We start from the raw sequence: 16784 nt of genomic DNA, 5'->3' as shown, positions 1-16784 counted from the left end.
TCATGCTTGTCTTCCTCCTACATATTAGGCGAAGGCTCTCCATATGTCCACCCATCTACTCAACATCCTACCATCTTCGACCATTCAAAATGACACCCATCATTATCGCCTTTCCCCCACCTAACCACTCCCCATAAACTCGCCTAACGATCCACACCATGTATATTCCTCGATTATCCGTCAAACCATCGTGGTTTCTGTTGTCTTAACATATCCAATCATAAAATCATCATCTCTCGTCAGGTCGTATTTAACGAAACTGTTTTCCCTTTTGGCTCGATTACTCCAACTAACTCTCCATCATATGACTTTTTAGAAGATCCTTCCCCTTCATTACGTCCAGCATTTCAGCCTGTCTCTCCAGTTCTGTCCTCGAACGCGGCCTCCTCATCACAGAGTGACACACCTCCACTTACCTCCACTACAAATTCCCCTACCATACCTCCAGCCACCTCACCATCTCCGACACCTTCTAACACCCATGATCACTCGTGGCAAACATGGGATAACTAAACCCATAACCCGACTTAACTTACATACTACTACCTCACCATCAGTGGCCAGTCTTACTTACAGGCTCTTAAGGACCCTCACTGGCACAAAGCCATGGATGAGGAATATCATGCTCTTATTTCTAATGGCACTTGGGTACTTCTTTCATGCCCTCCCGGGGCTAATGTGGTCTGATGTATGTGGTTATTTAAGCAGAAGTTTAATGCTGATGGTTCCATGGCTCGTTACAAAGCCAGGTTAGTTGCTAATGGAAAGAGCCAGCAGATTGGCATTGATTGTGATGGGACTTTCAGTCCAGTTGTCAAACCGGCCACCATTTGTACTGTGTTAAGTTTGGCTGTCTCCCGACACTGGCCCATTCATTAGCTTGATGTAAAGAATGCTTTTCTTCATGGTGACTTACTAGAGACTGTTTACATGCATCAACCACCTAGATACCGAGATACTAGATTTCCTGACTATGTTTACCACTTGCAGCGCTATTTATATGGCCTGAAACAGGCACCACACGCTAGGTACTAGCGGTTTGTTGATTTTGTTCTAACACAGGGTTTTCAGCGGAGTCGATGTGACTCGTCTTTATTTGTATATCATCACGGGTCCTCTACATCATACCTTCTTCTATATGTTGATGACATTATTCTTACTGCATCGTCCACTTCGCTGCTACAGACCATCATTGGTCAGCTTAGTAGAGAGTTTTCTATGACTGATTTAGGGGACCTTAACTATTTTCTTGGCATTTCAGCCACTTGCAGCTCTACAGGCATGTTTCTTTCTCGGAAGAATTATTCTATATACATCTTAAAACGTGTAGATATGGTACATGGCAAACCTTGTCGCACGCCTACCGACACAATGTCCAAATTAGACGACACCGGTCCACCTAATGCTGATCCCACCTTGTATAGGAGTTTTGCAGGTGCTCTTCAGTATCTCACGTTCACTCGACCTGACATATCCTATGTTGTTCAACAGATTTGTCTTTTCATGCATGACCCACGGGAGCCACATTTTCTTGCTCTAAAATGCATTTTGCGCTACCTTCGTGGCACACTTGATCATGGGTTACAGATACATGTCTCATCCACAGATGGCCTTGTTGCATATTCTGATGCTGATTGGGATGGGTGCCCCACGACACATCGCTCCACATCTGGCTATTGTGTTTTCCTTTGTGACAATCTATTATCATGGTCCTCGAAGCATCATGAGGTTATCTCGAGATCTAGTGCCGAGGCTGAATATCAGGGTGTAGCCAATGTTGTTGCTGAAACATGCTGTAATGTCCCAATCGGCTGAACAAATAACAAACATATAATTTGGAAACAAAATCAACACCAAAGCCAAAAGGCTATTCTTATTTCAAGTGAAAGATAATGATAAAAAAAAAACTGAGTTCCAGGGGAACAAAAAGCCCTGCTTAAATAAGAGGAAATAACATATTACATAGACTTATCAAATTCGAGTATTACTTCTTTTATTAAATAGACTTATCAAATTCCAGTATTACTTCTTTAGCTTCTGCCCTTCTTTTTCTTTCTGGATCCATCTTCAATTCCCACCAAATAATCAAATAAAGCTGTGGGCTGGTTTGCGAGTTGGGCTGGATCTACATCATCCTCCTCTTCTTCAGAAAGACTCGACCTCGAGTCTAGATCATCAACACTATCACCCTGGTACGGTGACAAGTCAGCAACATTAAAAGTTCCCGATACATTGTAGTGACCAGGTAGTTCGATCTAGTACGCATTGTCATTGATACGATCCAAAACTCGAAAGGGACCATAAGCTCTAGGCTTGAGTTTACCAAATCTTCCGGCAGGGAAACGCTCCTTCCTCAAATGTATCCAAACTAAATCTCCCACTTCATATACAACCCGTTTCCTGTGTTTGTTGGCTTGTGCTTGCTACACATTAGTTGATGCAAGGATTTAATTTTCTCAGCTTGAGCATATCCCTCACTTTGATCAGAATTAGAAACAGGTCCTGGTAATAAGTCAAGTGGAGTCAAAGGGTTGCTACCATACATGACTTCAAAGGGGCTTTTACCTGTTGTCCGGTTAACTGAGCTATTAAAAGTGAATTCTGCTTGAGCCAAAGTTAAGTCCCACTGTTTAGGGTGTTCCCCCACCAAACTTCGCATCCGATTTCCCAAGCTCCTGTTGACAACTTCGGTTTGACCATCCGTTTGTGGATGGTGTGAACTACTAAAGTGTAGCTTGGAACCCATACGCGTCCATAAAGTCCTCCAAAAATGACTGATAAATTTCACATCACGGTCGGATGTTAATGTTTTCGGAATTCCATGCAACTTAACTATCTCTGTGAAATACAAATGGGCGACCTGACTAGCATCAAATGTCTTCGCACATAACTGAATCTTTATGTTGTTGGGTCCGAGGTAACCCAAGCACAAAATCTAAACTAACATCCTCCCATGGAGCATGTGGTACAGGTAAAGGCATATATAACCCGGCATTACTCCCATGCGTTTTCGCGATATGACAAACTCGACATCTAACGACCACTCGATGAACATCATGAACCATACGTGGCCAGTAAAAACGGTTTGTAATTAAAGACAAAGTCTTTCTCATTCCAAAATGGCCAGCAAGGCCCCCACCATGGCTTTCCACAATGATAGCATCATGTAAGGAACTATGTGGAATACATAAACGCATATCTCGAAAAAGAAACCCATCATAGATATAAAAAAGAGAGAAAGTTCCATGCGAGCATTTGGACCATATATCTTTAAAATCTGGATCGTCCCTGTACAAAGACTTCCATGTATCAAACCCTCGCACATGGTGTTGCATTGTTGACAATAACGCATGTCTTCGACTAAGGGCATCAGCTACTTGGTTTTGCGCCCCTACTTTATGCTTAATCACAAACGAATAGGCTTGCAATATTTCTACCCACTTCGCATGTCGAGGACTTAGTTTATGTTGGCCTTGAATGTACTTTAAAGACTCATGATCCAAGTACAATATGAATTCAGCGGGTAACAAGTAATGTCGCCAAGTCTCTAGCGTGCAGACAATGGCATAAAACTCGCGATCATAAGTGGAGTATTTACGCCTCACTTCGTTTAGCTTCTCACTAAAATAAGCCATCGGTCGCTTATTTTGGCTCAAGACACCACCGATTCCAACACCCGATGCATCACACTCAACCTAGAAAATGTAAGAAAAATTAGGTAATGCTAGGACAGGGGCTTGAGTTACCTTAGCCTTTAAGTCATTAAATGCATCGGTGGCGTCAATAGACCACGAGAACTTCCCAGCCTTCATACATTCGGTAACGAGAGTAATAATCATGCTAAAGTTTTTTATAAATCTCCGATAAAAAGAGGCAAGCCCGTGGAAGCTCCGAATGTCATGGAGATTCGTTGGTATCGGCCAATCAAGAATGGCGTTAATCTTGGCAGGGTCCATCCTGATACCACCTCCCGAAATGATGTACCCTAAAAAGGTAATTTCTGATGCAAGAAAGTGACACTTCTTAGCATTAGCATATAGCCTCTGATCATGCAAAACGGTGAACACCTGGCGTAAGTGTGTGAGATGTTCATCCACGGTGAGACTGAATACCAAAATGTCATCAAAATATACGACTACAAACTTCCTGATAAAATCTTTAAACACTTGATTCATCAGGCGCATGAACGTGCTCGGCACGTTCGAAAGCCCGAATGGCATCACCATCCACTCGTATAATCCATCACGTGTTTTAAAAGCGGTTTTCCACTCATCTCCTGGTCGCATGCGAATCTGGTGGTAACCACTTCTCAAGTCAATTTTAGAAAAAACTTTTGCGCCATACAACTGATACAATAAATCATCAAAACGTGGAATAGGAAAACGATATTTTATGATGATTTTGTTAACCGCACGACTATCAATACACATGCGGAAGGTGCCTCCATGTTTCGGCACTAACAATGCAGGGACCGCACATGGACTCTTGTTCTCTCGTATGAGACCCTTTTCTAACAACTCTGTTACTTGTCATTGCAACTCCTCAAACTCGGTGGGATTCATTCGATAAGCGGGTTTATTAGGAATGGTAGATCCCGGTATAAAGTCTATACAGTGGTGGATATCACGCATCAACGGTAGCCCAGGAGGGATCTCATTTGGAAAAACATTTGAGAATTCTTCCATAAGGGGTACTACTTCATCAGGTATGTCATTCACTACAGAATTCTCTTCTGTAATAACTAGCATGAATACTATAGATGTAGTTTTTCTCGCTGCCATAATATCAGATCTATTTAGGAAAAGGTTGGGTTTTTTTGTTGACTTTTGTCGGGTGTCAAGTGGTGCTAAAGTAACGTGAACCCCGTCCTTGTAAAAAGAATACGTGTTGCGGTATCCATCATGCTTGGTCTTCCTGTCAAACTGCCACGGACATCCCAACAGAATGTGGCAAGCATTCATCGGGATAACCTCGCACCACACCTCATCACTATATTTTCTCCCAATCAAAAACTGTACTAAACACCTTTTATTAATGGTTACATGGTTTCCTTTTTTCAGCCAAGTCAATTTGTACGGTTCTGGGTGGTCTCCAGCCTTCGATCCCAGTTTGTCAACCATCTCAGTTGAAACCACGTTCTCGCAGCTCCCCCATCAATAATCATACTACAGACTTTCCCTTTCGCCGTTACCTGCGTGTGAAAAATATTATTCCTTAACCAAGAGTAATCATCGGTATTGTGAACAACAGATGTACTGAGAGCCCGTCGAATCACTAGTAACTCTCCTTTATCTGGGTAGACTACTTCACTTTCTTCGTACTGAGGAGTTGTTGTGTTCTCATAATCCTCTTCTGTATCATAAACTGGAGCAGATGAATCATCCCAAAGGGTAACAATGCGCTGATTTGGGCACTCACGAGCATAGTGACCCAATCCTTGACACTTAAAACACCTGGGAGCTCGAATGTTACCTCCTTGTGTTGACACTTTTACGGATTGTTCCCCTTTCCTTTATCAATCACGATAGGGTTTGGTTTCGGGTTGATATTGCCACGTCCAAATGTCATATTTGATTTACCCTTACTTTGTTGTTTTTCCACCTTGAGTGCCAACCTACAAACATCTTCATACGTCAAATAAGGCCGTAGACTTACCACATCAGCAATTTCTGGTTTGAGAGTTCCTAAAAACCGAGCTATGATTTGTTCCTCCTCCTCGATAACATCACATCGCATGCGCAATTTATCAAATTCATGTATTAACTCTTCAACACTCAACGAACGCTGTTGTAAATTGTGGTAGTCAAGAAAAGATTCTTGCATATGGTTTGCGGGCAAGAACTTTCGCCTCAACAATTTCTTCATCTTGTCCCATGTCTCCACTTTAGATTTTCGAGCCAGATTTCGCTGTTTTTTTTGTATGATCCCACCACAAGGATGCATGTTTCCGGAGCTTAATGGCTACCAACTTAACCTTCAAATGTTCTGGAATATCTTTGATGTCGAAAACTCTTTCTACCGTGCTCAACCAGTCTAGAAAGTCGTTTGGATGAACTGTCCCCGAAAATTCTGGGATCTCCACTTTCATGCCAATATTGCGCAAAGGATCTTCTTGGTACCCTCTGTGAAAACCCCTCAGAATGTTAGCAAACGGATTCGCTTCCTCGGACGGTTGGTATGTTTGATCAGACTCACTCTCTTCATACTCATGTTGAAGTTCCAACTCAACAATTCGTCTTTGTAATCGGTCAATCTCCACGTCACGTGGATCAACATCATTGCCTCGATTGGCGTTTCTATGAGTTGCTGCCCTACGGGGTCTTCCACGCTGATTACGATCGGCCATTACCTAGCGCTCTGATTTCCAAATAATGTCCCAATCGGCCAAACAAATTACAAACATATTATTTGGAAACAAAATCAACACCAAAGCCAAAAGGCTATTCTTATTTCAAGTGAAAGATAATGATAAAAAGAAAACTGAGGTCCAGGGGAACAAAAAGCCCTGCTTAAATAAGAGGAAATAACATATTACATAGACTTATCAAATTCCAGTATTACTTCTTTAGCTTCTGCCCTTCTTTTTCTTTCTGGATCCATCTTCAATTCCCACCAAATAATCAAATAAAGTTGTGGGCTGGTTTGCGAGTTGGGCCGGATCTACATCATGCTGGCTACGCAATCTACTTAGGGAGCTTCACTCGTCACCGCTTAAGGCTGCCATTGTCTATTGTGATAACATCAGCTCCTCCGTATACATGTCATCTAATCCGGTACAACATCAGTGAACGAAGTACATTGAGATTGATATTCACTTTGTTCGTGATCAGGTTGCTCTGTGTCATATACGGGTTTTACATGTTCCATCTGCATCTCAATATGCTGATATCTTCACCAAAGGGCTTCCGACATCTCTTTACCGACTTTCGATCCAGTTTGAACGTCCGAATTTCTCCTCCCGATAAAACTGCGGGGGATGTTAGCATATGTGTATTTATGTATTATATTTTGTAGTATATTATAGGCCCAGTCCACATTGTATACTATGTAATCTGCTCAGCCCATCATTGTACTATATATATGTGATAATACAATGGAATATATCATGGGAAAATATATCATCCAATATACACTTATATTTAATAAGGTCTCACGATAATTTTATCTTTAGCGTTTTAGGCTTTAATAGCTTCTGAGTTCGATTTGACCCAGGTCAAAGTCCAACTAATATATATAGTAGAAGTTTGTTGTTAATATTAGACAAATTTTTCTGTTATTATTGTCTCTACTATTGACTGTATGTTATTCCCATAATCATGTCATATAATTAAGATCACTGATTGCTACTCTTAATTTTTTACATTATCATTTATATTTTAAAATTGTGTGGGGTTGATATTTGCAATTAGTTTTATCAACTTTTGTTACTAGTGTAATTTAGTTTGTTTAGGAAGATCAATATGAACGGTTGTGGATTGAGATGATATGAAAGAAGACTATTGAAAATTCACTTACTCTCTCAGATCTTTTATTCATCAAATTTTCTTGTGACTTCATTTCATACTTCATTTTGTATCAATCATCATGGTTAAGATCACTGAAATTTCACAACTATCTTCACCGAGTTATGTTTACGATGTCTTTCTAAGTTTTCGAGGTGCTGATACTCGTTATAGTTTCACTGATCACCTCCACAAGGCTTTGGTTGATGCTACCATCGACACTTTTTTAGATGATGCTGAGATTCAAACCGGAAGAGAATTGAAACCAGAATTGGAGAATGCAATCAAAGCATCGAGAGCCTCGATTATCGTGTTGTCCGCAAATTACGCTTCTTCAAGATGGTGCCTTGATGAACTTGTATTGATCCTGGAGCAACGTAGGAACTTTAACCAAATTGTTATCCCTATCTTCTATCATGTCGAGCCCACCGATGTCAGGAAGCAACAAAATAACTTTGCAGATGCGATGGCAACTTATAAACAGAGGATGGAGACAGAATCAGATGCAGAGAAGAAAAGTCAATGGGCTAAAAAGATAGATGAATGGAAAAAAGCACTTACTGAAGTTGCTGATTTAAAAGGGAAGGATGCACATGGATGGTAAATATAAAACTTTCATCCTATATATTAACTGGTTGTACTATACATTTTTTATGCATCTTTTTGGTAGATATTTTAATTTTGACCCTTAATTTTTTCACCTTTCTTTCCAGAAACCAGTTTATGCTCATTTTTTCTAATTGAAAGTAAACTAATTAGTTCATAACGAGTAAAAAAAAACCGTGCTTCGTTGCAGGGTGATTTTAAGTAGTTAATCGAAGGGGCTAGTTTTGATCAGGTAATTGAACGAAAAAAATGGAATGAAAATGGTAGGAAGAAATCTTGTAAATAAAAGAACAAAAAAAAAAAAAAATTTCAAAAAAAAAAAAAAAAAGGCAAATTACTATGGGTAAGTGAAATGTATTACTTCATTAATTACCATGGACAAGTGAAGTTACTCTTCGACCTTTGTGAATACTAACTTCTCATGGTAATTAGTGTATACAGATAATAATATTCAAACTCTATGGAAGTTTTCACTATGCTGCATAATTATGTTGAATAAGACAAACACTCATATAAGACCACAATTCCGCAAATCGGCCTCATGCCTGAAAGATAATAAAGATCAATTATATCTAAAAACATCTAGCCTACAATACTATTTTGTAATCAGGCCTAATAATTAGTTGGTCAACCCTATAAATTTACTAATGATCATCATGGTGTTTAAGCTATCTTTGAGGGTAACTGTTTTTTGTTTTTGATTTCATAAAAAAACTTATAAAAAGATCAGCAGTAGCATAGCAGATTAGATCTAATAATATTTCCATTTGTCCTTTTAAAACTCTGTCCGCAAAACTACTTTTACAAAACATACACTTAATAAACGCTGAATTGAATGTTGTTTTAGAGAAAAATAATAATAATAATTTTTAATATACTCAAAAACTTACCAGGTTGGAGACGAAACTTATTGAAGAAATTGTTAAAGAGATCAGCAAGAGATTGGATCTACATAAACGGAGTAATATTCCACACATGATTGGGAGGAAGTTTTACATTGATTCCATTGAAGTTTTCTTGAAAGATGCTTCCCCACATAACACCCAAGTTTTCACACTATGGGGAATTCCTGGGATTGGAAAAACTTACTTAGCTTATTACATCTTTAAATTGCACTATTTTGAATTCGAAAGAAGCTGTTTTCTTGAAGATATCGAAAGGAGGTGTACATCATCAAATGGCTTGCTTGACTTACAAAAACAGCTCCTTAAAGAATTTCAAGATGGAAGTTGGATGGACGTACAAGATACTAATGTGGGCACCTATAAGATTGAAAAAATACTTCATAGGAAAAGAACTCTTATTGTTTTTGATGGTATTAGTAAAATTGAACAGTTGGATGCGTTAATCGGTACAAAAAGCCTTCACCCTGGAAGCAGATTAATAATAACATCCAAAGATGGATCAGTAACACAAAAATATAGGCTGCTTGTAACAACAGAAGTTCCACCCGAGAATACAAGACACTTGCTTGAAGGGTTAGACTTGGAAGCGTCAATACAACTTTTAAGTTGGCATTCCTTCGGACACTATGAACCCGAAGAAGACGAAAAGGAAGACCTGAAGAAGGTTGCAGAGTATTGCAATGGGCATCCATTGGCTCTTAAAGTTTTGGGTAGTTCTGTACGTTATGAAGACGCTACATGGGATGAAATCTTAGAATCTCTAAGTAACAAAAACAATCATGATGTTCAAAAGAAGCTGAAAATAAGTTTAGACTCATTGCCACATGAAAAGGACAAGGAACTCTTCAAGTTCATTGCCTGTTTTTTTGTTGGAGAAGATAAAGAGGTTAGTGAAGAAATCTTAAAAGCATGCGGTATATGCAGATCTTTTGGGATCAAGAATCTCACCAACAGATGCCTTCTCGCAGTAAATTCATATACTAATCAGTTAGAGATGCATCAGCTTCTTCAAGATTTGTGGAGATATGTAGTCCATCTAGAATCACCTGAAAAGCCGTGGAAAAGAAGTCTGTTATGGCATCATGAGGATTCCGTAACAGTGTTGAGACAGAAAAAGGTAATAATCAATTTTGTTACGAGTACATTCAATATCCATAAAAGTAATTTAATATCTCACTATTCCTTCTATTTGTAGGGAACAAGAAAAAATCAAGGTCTTGTCCTTGACATGAAAGTATTTGAGGATGATACTTCACGTAGCTCAAGTAGCGTCGATGACTACAACAACTTTAGATCATTTCCATTAGTCACTTGGGTTTTAAGTTTATGTTCCCCTTGTGATAATCAACATGTTGTCTTTGAGACAATTTCATTTAGTGAGATGTGTAACTTAAAACTACTACAACTCAACTATGTACAAATCAGTGGATCGTACAAGAATTTTCCTAAAGGATTAAGATGGTTGTGCATGCGCGGATTTCCTTTCAGTTTTATACCTTCAGAGTTACAAATGGAGAATATTGTTTCTCTTGATATGTGTAACAGCAATCTACAACAACTATGGAAGAAGCCCCAGGTACCAACTAGATTGAACTTCTCTTTTTGTAGTTATCACATCCATATATTATTTAATTTCAATTTCAATTCAATAGGTGCTCAAGTCACTAAAGTTTCTTAATCTCAGTGGTTGTTCTAAGCTTCTTACGGTGGGTAGCTTCTCTGCATTCCCTCTACTAGAGAGGTTGACACTCACAGGGTGTATAAATCTGGTCGAGGTTAGTGAATTAATTGGGAATGGTGATAGACTTGTATTCCTAAATATGAGTGAATGTCATCAGCTAAAAATACTTCCACAGAGCATAGGAAATCATAAAAACCTTAGAGAACTATTGTTAAATGGTTGTATAAATTTGGTTGAGGTTAGTGAATCGATTGGGAATTGTGATAGACTTGAAGTCCTAAATTTGAGTGAATGTCATCAGCTGAAAAAGCTTCCGCGGAGCATAGGAAATCTAAAAAACCTTAGAGAACTATCGATAAGCGGTTGTATAAATCTGGTTCAGTTTCCTGATGAGATTGAGAATATGGAGTCACTAGAGATGCTTGAGATTAACAGAATTAACATAGAACCCCAAGTGTCTTCCTCTGCCATTGTGGAAGCTATACCGAAAAGTGTGAATCCCTTTACGATTTCTTTTCCCAAATCATTAGTTAGTTTATCACTTAAAAATAGTAATTTGTCTAATGAATCATTTCGGATGGATTTTATTGGTTTATCGGCATTGAAGACGTTGTATTTAGATTCCAATCCAATTGATTCCATTCCCGGTTGTGTGAGAAACTTACGTAGTCTGCAGACACTCAGTTTAAAAAAAATGCAAAATGCTAAAGAAAATCTTGTGTGTTCCAAACACAATAGATATATTGCATATCAATGGCTGTGAAACACTGGAGAAAGTAACTTTCGATCCAGAAATGCCAGATGACCCTTGCGTTCTTTATGAAAAGTTACATTCTTTGACTGAGATTCAAGGCTTGTTCAAAACGCAAGCTATATCAGAAATTAACGAAGTGACACTTGATAGTTTGGGGTGGATTAATTTAGAATATGTGAATGATTGTCATTTGTTTATATCAAATTGTAGCCAAGATTACTCCGTCTCCGAAAATAAACAACCAGCACAGGTGAACATCTATTCATCTATCTTCTCTTTTCTTTCCTACGTTAAGTAAATTCAAGTGATTGAGGCTAATTAACAAGAGGTGGATGTTACAGATGCTCTATGAACATGGAATATTCAGCACTTATCTTAAAGGCTCAGAGGTTCCAAAGTGGTTCACTCATCGAAGCAACGGTTCATCATCAGGTACCTTGCAATCAAATCGAAAGAATTGCCGGATTCGTGGGCTAAATGTGTGCGTCGCGTGTTCTTATACAGGCTTTGGTCTAGCAAGAATTGCAATTAGGAATTTGACAAAGAACTACTCCTGGATATACCAACCCCGGGCTTATATTTTCACAGATAATAAAGTTGAAGTATGGTTAACCCATTGGATTTTCGAGGACAATGAGTTTCAAGACGGCGACGAAGTTATTGTTCACTTCAACCCAAAAACCGATTACTTCAGTTTTTTTCATTCGAATCATTTTGGTAATGGAGAAGAATATGCAGATGTAAAGGAGTATGGGATTAGCCTTGTGTATGGTGAGGAAAACAAGAAAGAAGAAGATCCTTTGGCTTATTACAAGTCATGGAATTATATCATCACTCGAAATCTCTCTGCTTCAAAACGTGGATATTTAAATGAGTACATTATGAGGCCCGTATGGCCAAATATTGTTTGTGGTATGCTCTTTCCGCATGCATCTTATTGGTCAAATGTAATCTCTATGTAATCAAGCCATCAAAAATGACCAACATTCAATATATTTTACCTTACTGGCAAAAATAATGCACTGGATTTATAATCTCTGATTTCATATCAGATTAAAACTAGAAATTACTGACTAAAATTTCAAACTTTCTAACAATGTCCTTTTACAGTTTTCTTCCTTGAAGATGGCGAAGTCCAGGGGTACTTGAAGCTGGTATTGTTCTTTCCGATGTTAACCCCAAGAATTCCTGGACAATTTTCCCTGCATGCTGACTTTATCACCGGAAGAAGTTGACTTACTTGATGTTTCATCAAGCATACTTTTCTCATGTTTGGCACTGTCCATAACAAAAAAAAAAAAAAAAAAAAAAAAAACATGACTAGTTATAAATAAGAAACAGATGCAATGTGGCTCAAAAGTCCAAATTACAGAGCACATTTTGCAGTTAAATGCACATTTGTGTTATGACTAAAGTCCCAAATTGAGTTGTTTTTTAAGATTCTAATAATTTTTTATAAAGTCTTTGTACACATCGTAAATATAGATTGTTTCACATTATAATTATAAATATGATTGTGATACATATTAATAATAACAATAGTCACGCAATATTTACTTTCAAAGTAATACATTAAACTAACTTGCATCTCAATACCACTACATGATGGTTAACCATAATAAGTTAATACAAACAAATCAATATAACACAAGTATACATCACACAATTATTACTTTTTGATACAAATTCAGTTATTTAAACTTTACAATGCCAAAGTACAAGACCAAAAATTTATAACTGACTATCTCGGAATTCCATGCAACTTAACTATCTCTGTGAAATACAAATGGGCGACCAGACTAGCATCAAATGTCTTCGCACATAACTGAATCTTTATGTTGTTGGGTCCGAGGTAACCCAAGCACAAAATCTAAACTAACATCCTCCCATGGAGCATGTGGTACAGGTAAAGGCATATATAACCCGGCATTACTCCCATGCGTTTTCGCGATATGACAAACTCGACATCTAACGACCACTCGATGAACATCATGCACCATACGTGGCCAGTAAAAACGGTTTGTAATTAAAGACAAAGTCTTTCTCATTCCAAAATGGCCAGCAAGGCCCCCACCATGGCTTTCCACAATGATAGCATCATGTAAGGAACTATGTGGAATACATAAACGCATATCTCGAAAAAGAAACCCATCATAGATATAAAAAAGAGAGAAAGTTCCATGCGAGCATTTGGACCATATATCTTTAAAATCTGGATCGTCCCTGTACAAAGACTTCCATGTATCAAACCCTCGCACATGGTGTTGCATTGTTGACAATAACGCATGTCTTCGACTAAGGGCATCAGCTACTTGGTTTTGCGCCCCTGCTTTATGCTTAATCACAAACGAATAGGCTTGCAATATTTCTACGCACTTCGCATGTCGAGGACTTAGTTTATGTTGGCCTTGAATGTACTTTAAAGACTCATTATCCAAGTACAATATGAATTCAGCGGGTAACAAGCAATGTCGCCAAGTCTCTAGCGTGCAGACAATGGCATAAAACTCGCGATCATAAGTGGAGTATTTACGCCTCACTTCGTTTAGCTTCTCACTAAAATAATCCATCAGTCACTTATTTTGGCTCAAGACACCACCGATTCCAACACCCGATGCATCACACTCAACCTAGAAAATGTAAGAAAAATTAGGTAATGCTAGGACAGTTACCTTAGCCTTTAAGTCATTAAATGCATTGGTGGCGTCAATAGACCACGAGAACTTCCCAGCCTTCATACATTCGGTAACGAGAGTAATAATCGTGCTAAAGTTTTTTATAAATCTCCGATAAAAAGAGGCAAGCCCGTGGAAGCTCCGAATGTCATGGAGATTCGTTGGTATCGGCCAATCAAGAATGGCGTTAATCTTGGCCGGGTCCATCCTGATACCACCTCCCGAAATGATGTACCCTAAAAAGGTAATTTCTGATGCAAGAAAGTGACACTTCTTAGCATTAGCATATAGCCTCTGATCATGCAAAACGGTGAATACCTGGCGTAAGTGTGTGAGATGTTCATCCACGGTGAGACTGAATACCAAAATGTCATCAAAATATACCACTACAAACTTCCTGATAAAATCTTTAAACACTTGATTCATCAGGCGCATGAACGTGCTCGGCATGTTCGAAAGCCCGAATGGCATCACCATCCACTCGTATAATCCATCACGTGTTTTAAAAGCGGTTTTCCACTCATCTCCTGGTCGCATGCGAATCTGGTGGTAACCACTTCTCAAGTCAATTTTAGAAAAAACTTTTGCGCCATACAACTGATCCAATAAGTCATCAAAACGTGGAATAGGAAAACGATATTTTATGATGATTTTGTTAACCGCACGACTATCAATACACATGCGGAAGGTGCCTCCATGTTTCGGCACTAACAATGCACGGACCGCACATGGGCTCTTGTTCTCTCGTATGAGACCTTTTTCTAACAACTCTGTTACTTGTCGTTGCAACTCCTCAAACTCGGTGGGATTCATTCGATAAGCGGGTTTATTAGGAATGGTAGATCCCGGTATAAAGTCTATACAGTGCTGGATATCACGCATCAACAGTAGCCCAGGAGGGATTTCATTTGGAAAAACATTTGAGAATTCTTCCATAAGGGGTACTACTTCATCAGGTATCGTAAATATAGATTGTTTCACATTATAATTATAAATATGATTATGATACATATTAATAATAACAATAGTCACGCAATATTTACTTTCAAAGTAATACATTAAACTAACTTGCATCTCAATACCACTACATGATGGTTAACCATAATAAGTTAATACAAACAAATCAATATAACACAAGTATACATCACACAATTATTACTTTTTGATACAAATTCAGTTATTTAAACTTTACAATGCCAAACTACAAGACCAAAAATTTATAACTGACAAAACTATAACCAGTAAACAGAAAAATCATCTTGGTTTCAGTTGTTTGGCGGTGTCTATTTCCGAAGAAAACCCTAAAAGTGACAGGTAGGTAACTCATCTTCTCAATAACACACAACAATTATCTTCGGCACTGTATGTGGTTTCACTGAACAAATGAATGTCATTACTTGTTTCGCAATACTTTTTTTTCACGAGATACACGAGTGTATGATGATATAATTTTAACTGTTATTTATGAAAAGTAATTCATTCATTACTTCAATTAGTTCACTTCCGTATTATTTAACGTTATTTGGTTTTATGTTGTACAATTGCAATAGACATCTGAATTTTAGGTTTCAATCCAAAACCCCTTTTCTCCATTATTCTCGGGTGATTCGTTTCCTCCTCAATCCGCCGCCGTTTTTTGTTTTTTCCGGTGATTCTCTGGCGGGATCAAACGCCAATCACCATGGTTGGGAACACACGAGACACCCTACTCAAGGATGGGTGGTACGTCAAGGAACGACGCAACAACAAAACTTCTTATCGGAAAATCGATCTTGATTTCGAGAGAAAACCGATTAAAGAGTACCAGTCTTTTTTCGTTACTAATTTTCCTGATCATGCAGATGTTCCTACGTTGTGGAAGGTATTTGATACGTTTGATTATAATTAGTTGATGTTTTTATTGTCAAGAAACGAGCAAAAACGGGGAAACGATTTACGTTCATACGTTATATGTGTGTTAAACATGCACTAGAGATGAAAAGTCGTTTGTCAGATGTGTGGATGGGCAATTATCACCTATTTGTTGAGGCTTCTAAATTTGATAAGATGAGCAGTCCAAAACAAACCACTGTTAAACCTTCACCACCTAAGGTTCATGTGCCGAAAGTGGTGGAGACAGTGGCTGACAATTTACAGGGTGTTTCTTATGCTTCTAAACTTTCGGCATCTAATACATCATCGAAGATCGTTTTAGATGATGCAGATTTAGTCACCGTTAACAAGGAAGATCATGTTCTTATGGCCAAGGTTAAAGATATTAGTACCTTGTATACTGTGTATCGTGTTTGTTATCTGAAGGATTCACAGACTTCACGATCCAATACGTGGGTGGGTATTGGGTTTGGTTGAAGTTCTCTTCTGAATCAAGCTTGTTAGCTTTTAAAAGTAATGCTAACATTATGTCTATGTTCTCCTGAATTAAAGATGCATTTGATAATTTTATTGTGGACGAAACGATTGTGTGGGTCGAGATGTCGGGCTTACCTACATGTGCATGGGGTTCTAACGCTTTCAAGAAAGTGGCGTCAATTTTTGGGAAATTTCTGTTCTTTGAATCTAATAGTAGAATGCCACTGGCTTCGGGCCGTATATGCATAGCCACTCACGATATGAAACCTATCTTCGAATCTAATAGTAGAATGCCACTGGCTTCAGTGTCGA

At 38.4% G+C, this 16784-nt stretch overlaps 1 protein-coding gene and 1 pseudogene across 1 annotated transcript; both read left to right on the top strand.

Moving 5' to 3' along the window:
* The first annotated feature begins 606 nt into the window (after positions 1–606).
* LOC139875193 (uncharacterized mitochondrial protein AtMg00810-like) lies at positions 607–1815 on the top strand. The gene is made up of 3 exons (XM_071862541.1): positions 607–648; positions 709–852; positions 1063–1815. The coding sequence occupies exons 1-3, from the start codon at positions 607–609 to the stop codon at positions 1813–1815; spliced, it is 939 nt and encodes a 312-aa protein (XP_071718642.1).
* A 5769-nt stretch (positions 1816–7584) lies between these two features.
* LOC139875192 (disease resistance protein RPV1-like) lies at positions 7585–12410 on the top strand (annotated as a pseudogene).
* The last annotated feature ends 4374 nt before the right edge of the window (positions 12411–16784 follow it).

The sequence above is a fragment of the Rutidosis leptorrhynchoides genome, chromosome 11 (genome assembly GCF_046630445.1).
Source record: "Rutidosis leptorrhynchoides isolate AG116_Rl617_1_P2 chromosome 11, CSIRO_AGI_Rlap_v1, whole genome shotgun sequence".
In the NCBI taxonomy this organism is placed as follows: domain Eukaryota; kingdom Viridiplantae; phylum Streptophyta; class Magnoliopsida; order Asterales; family Asteraceae; genus Rutidosis; species Rutidosis leptorrhynchoides.
This window is presented reverse-complemented; position numbering and strand designations above follow the sequence as displayed.

Bases quoted from the DNA above. Each gene is read 5' to 3' on its own strand.
- LOC139875193 (XM_071862541.1), top strand. From the start codon at position 607: ATGGATGAGGAATATCATGCTCTTATTTCTAATGGCACTTGG. The intron at 649-708 runs GTACTTCTTTCA...TTATTTAAGCAG, and splicing joins TTATTTCTAATGGCACTTGG to AAGTTTAATGCTGATGGTTC. The intron at 853-1,062 runs GTCTCCCGACAC...GTTCTAACACAG, and splicing joins GTACTGTGTTAAGTTTGGCT to GGTTTTCAGCGGAGTCGATG.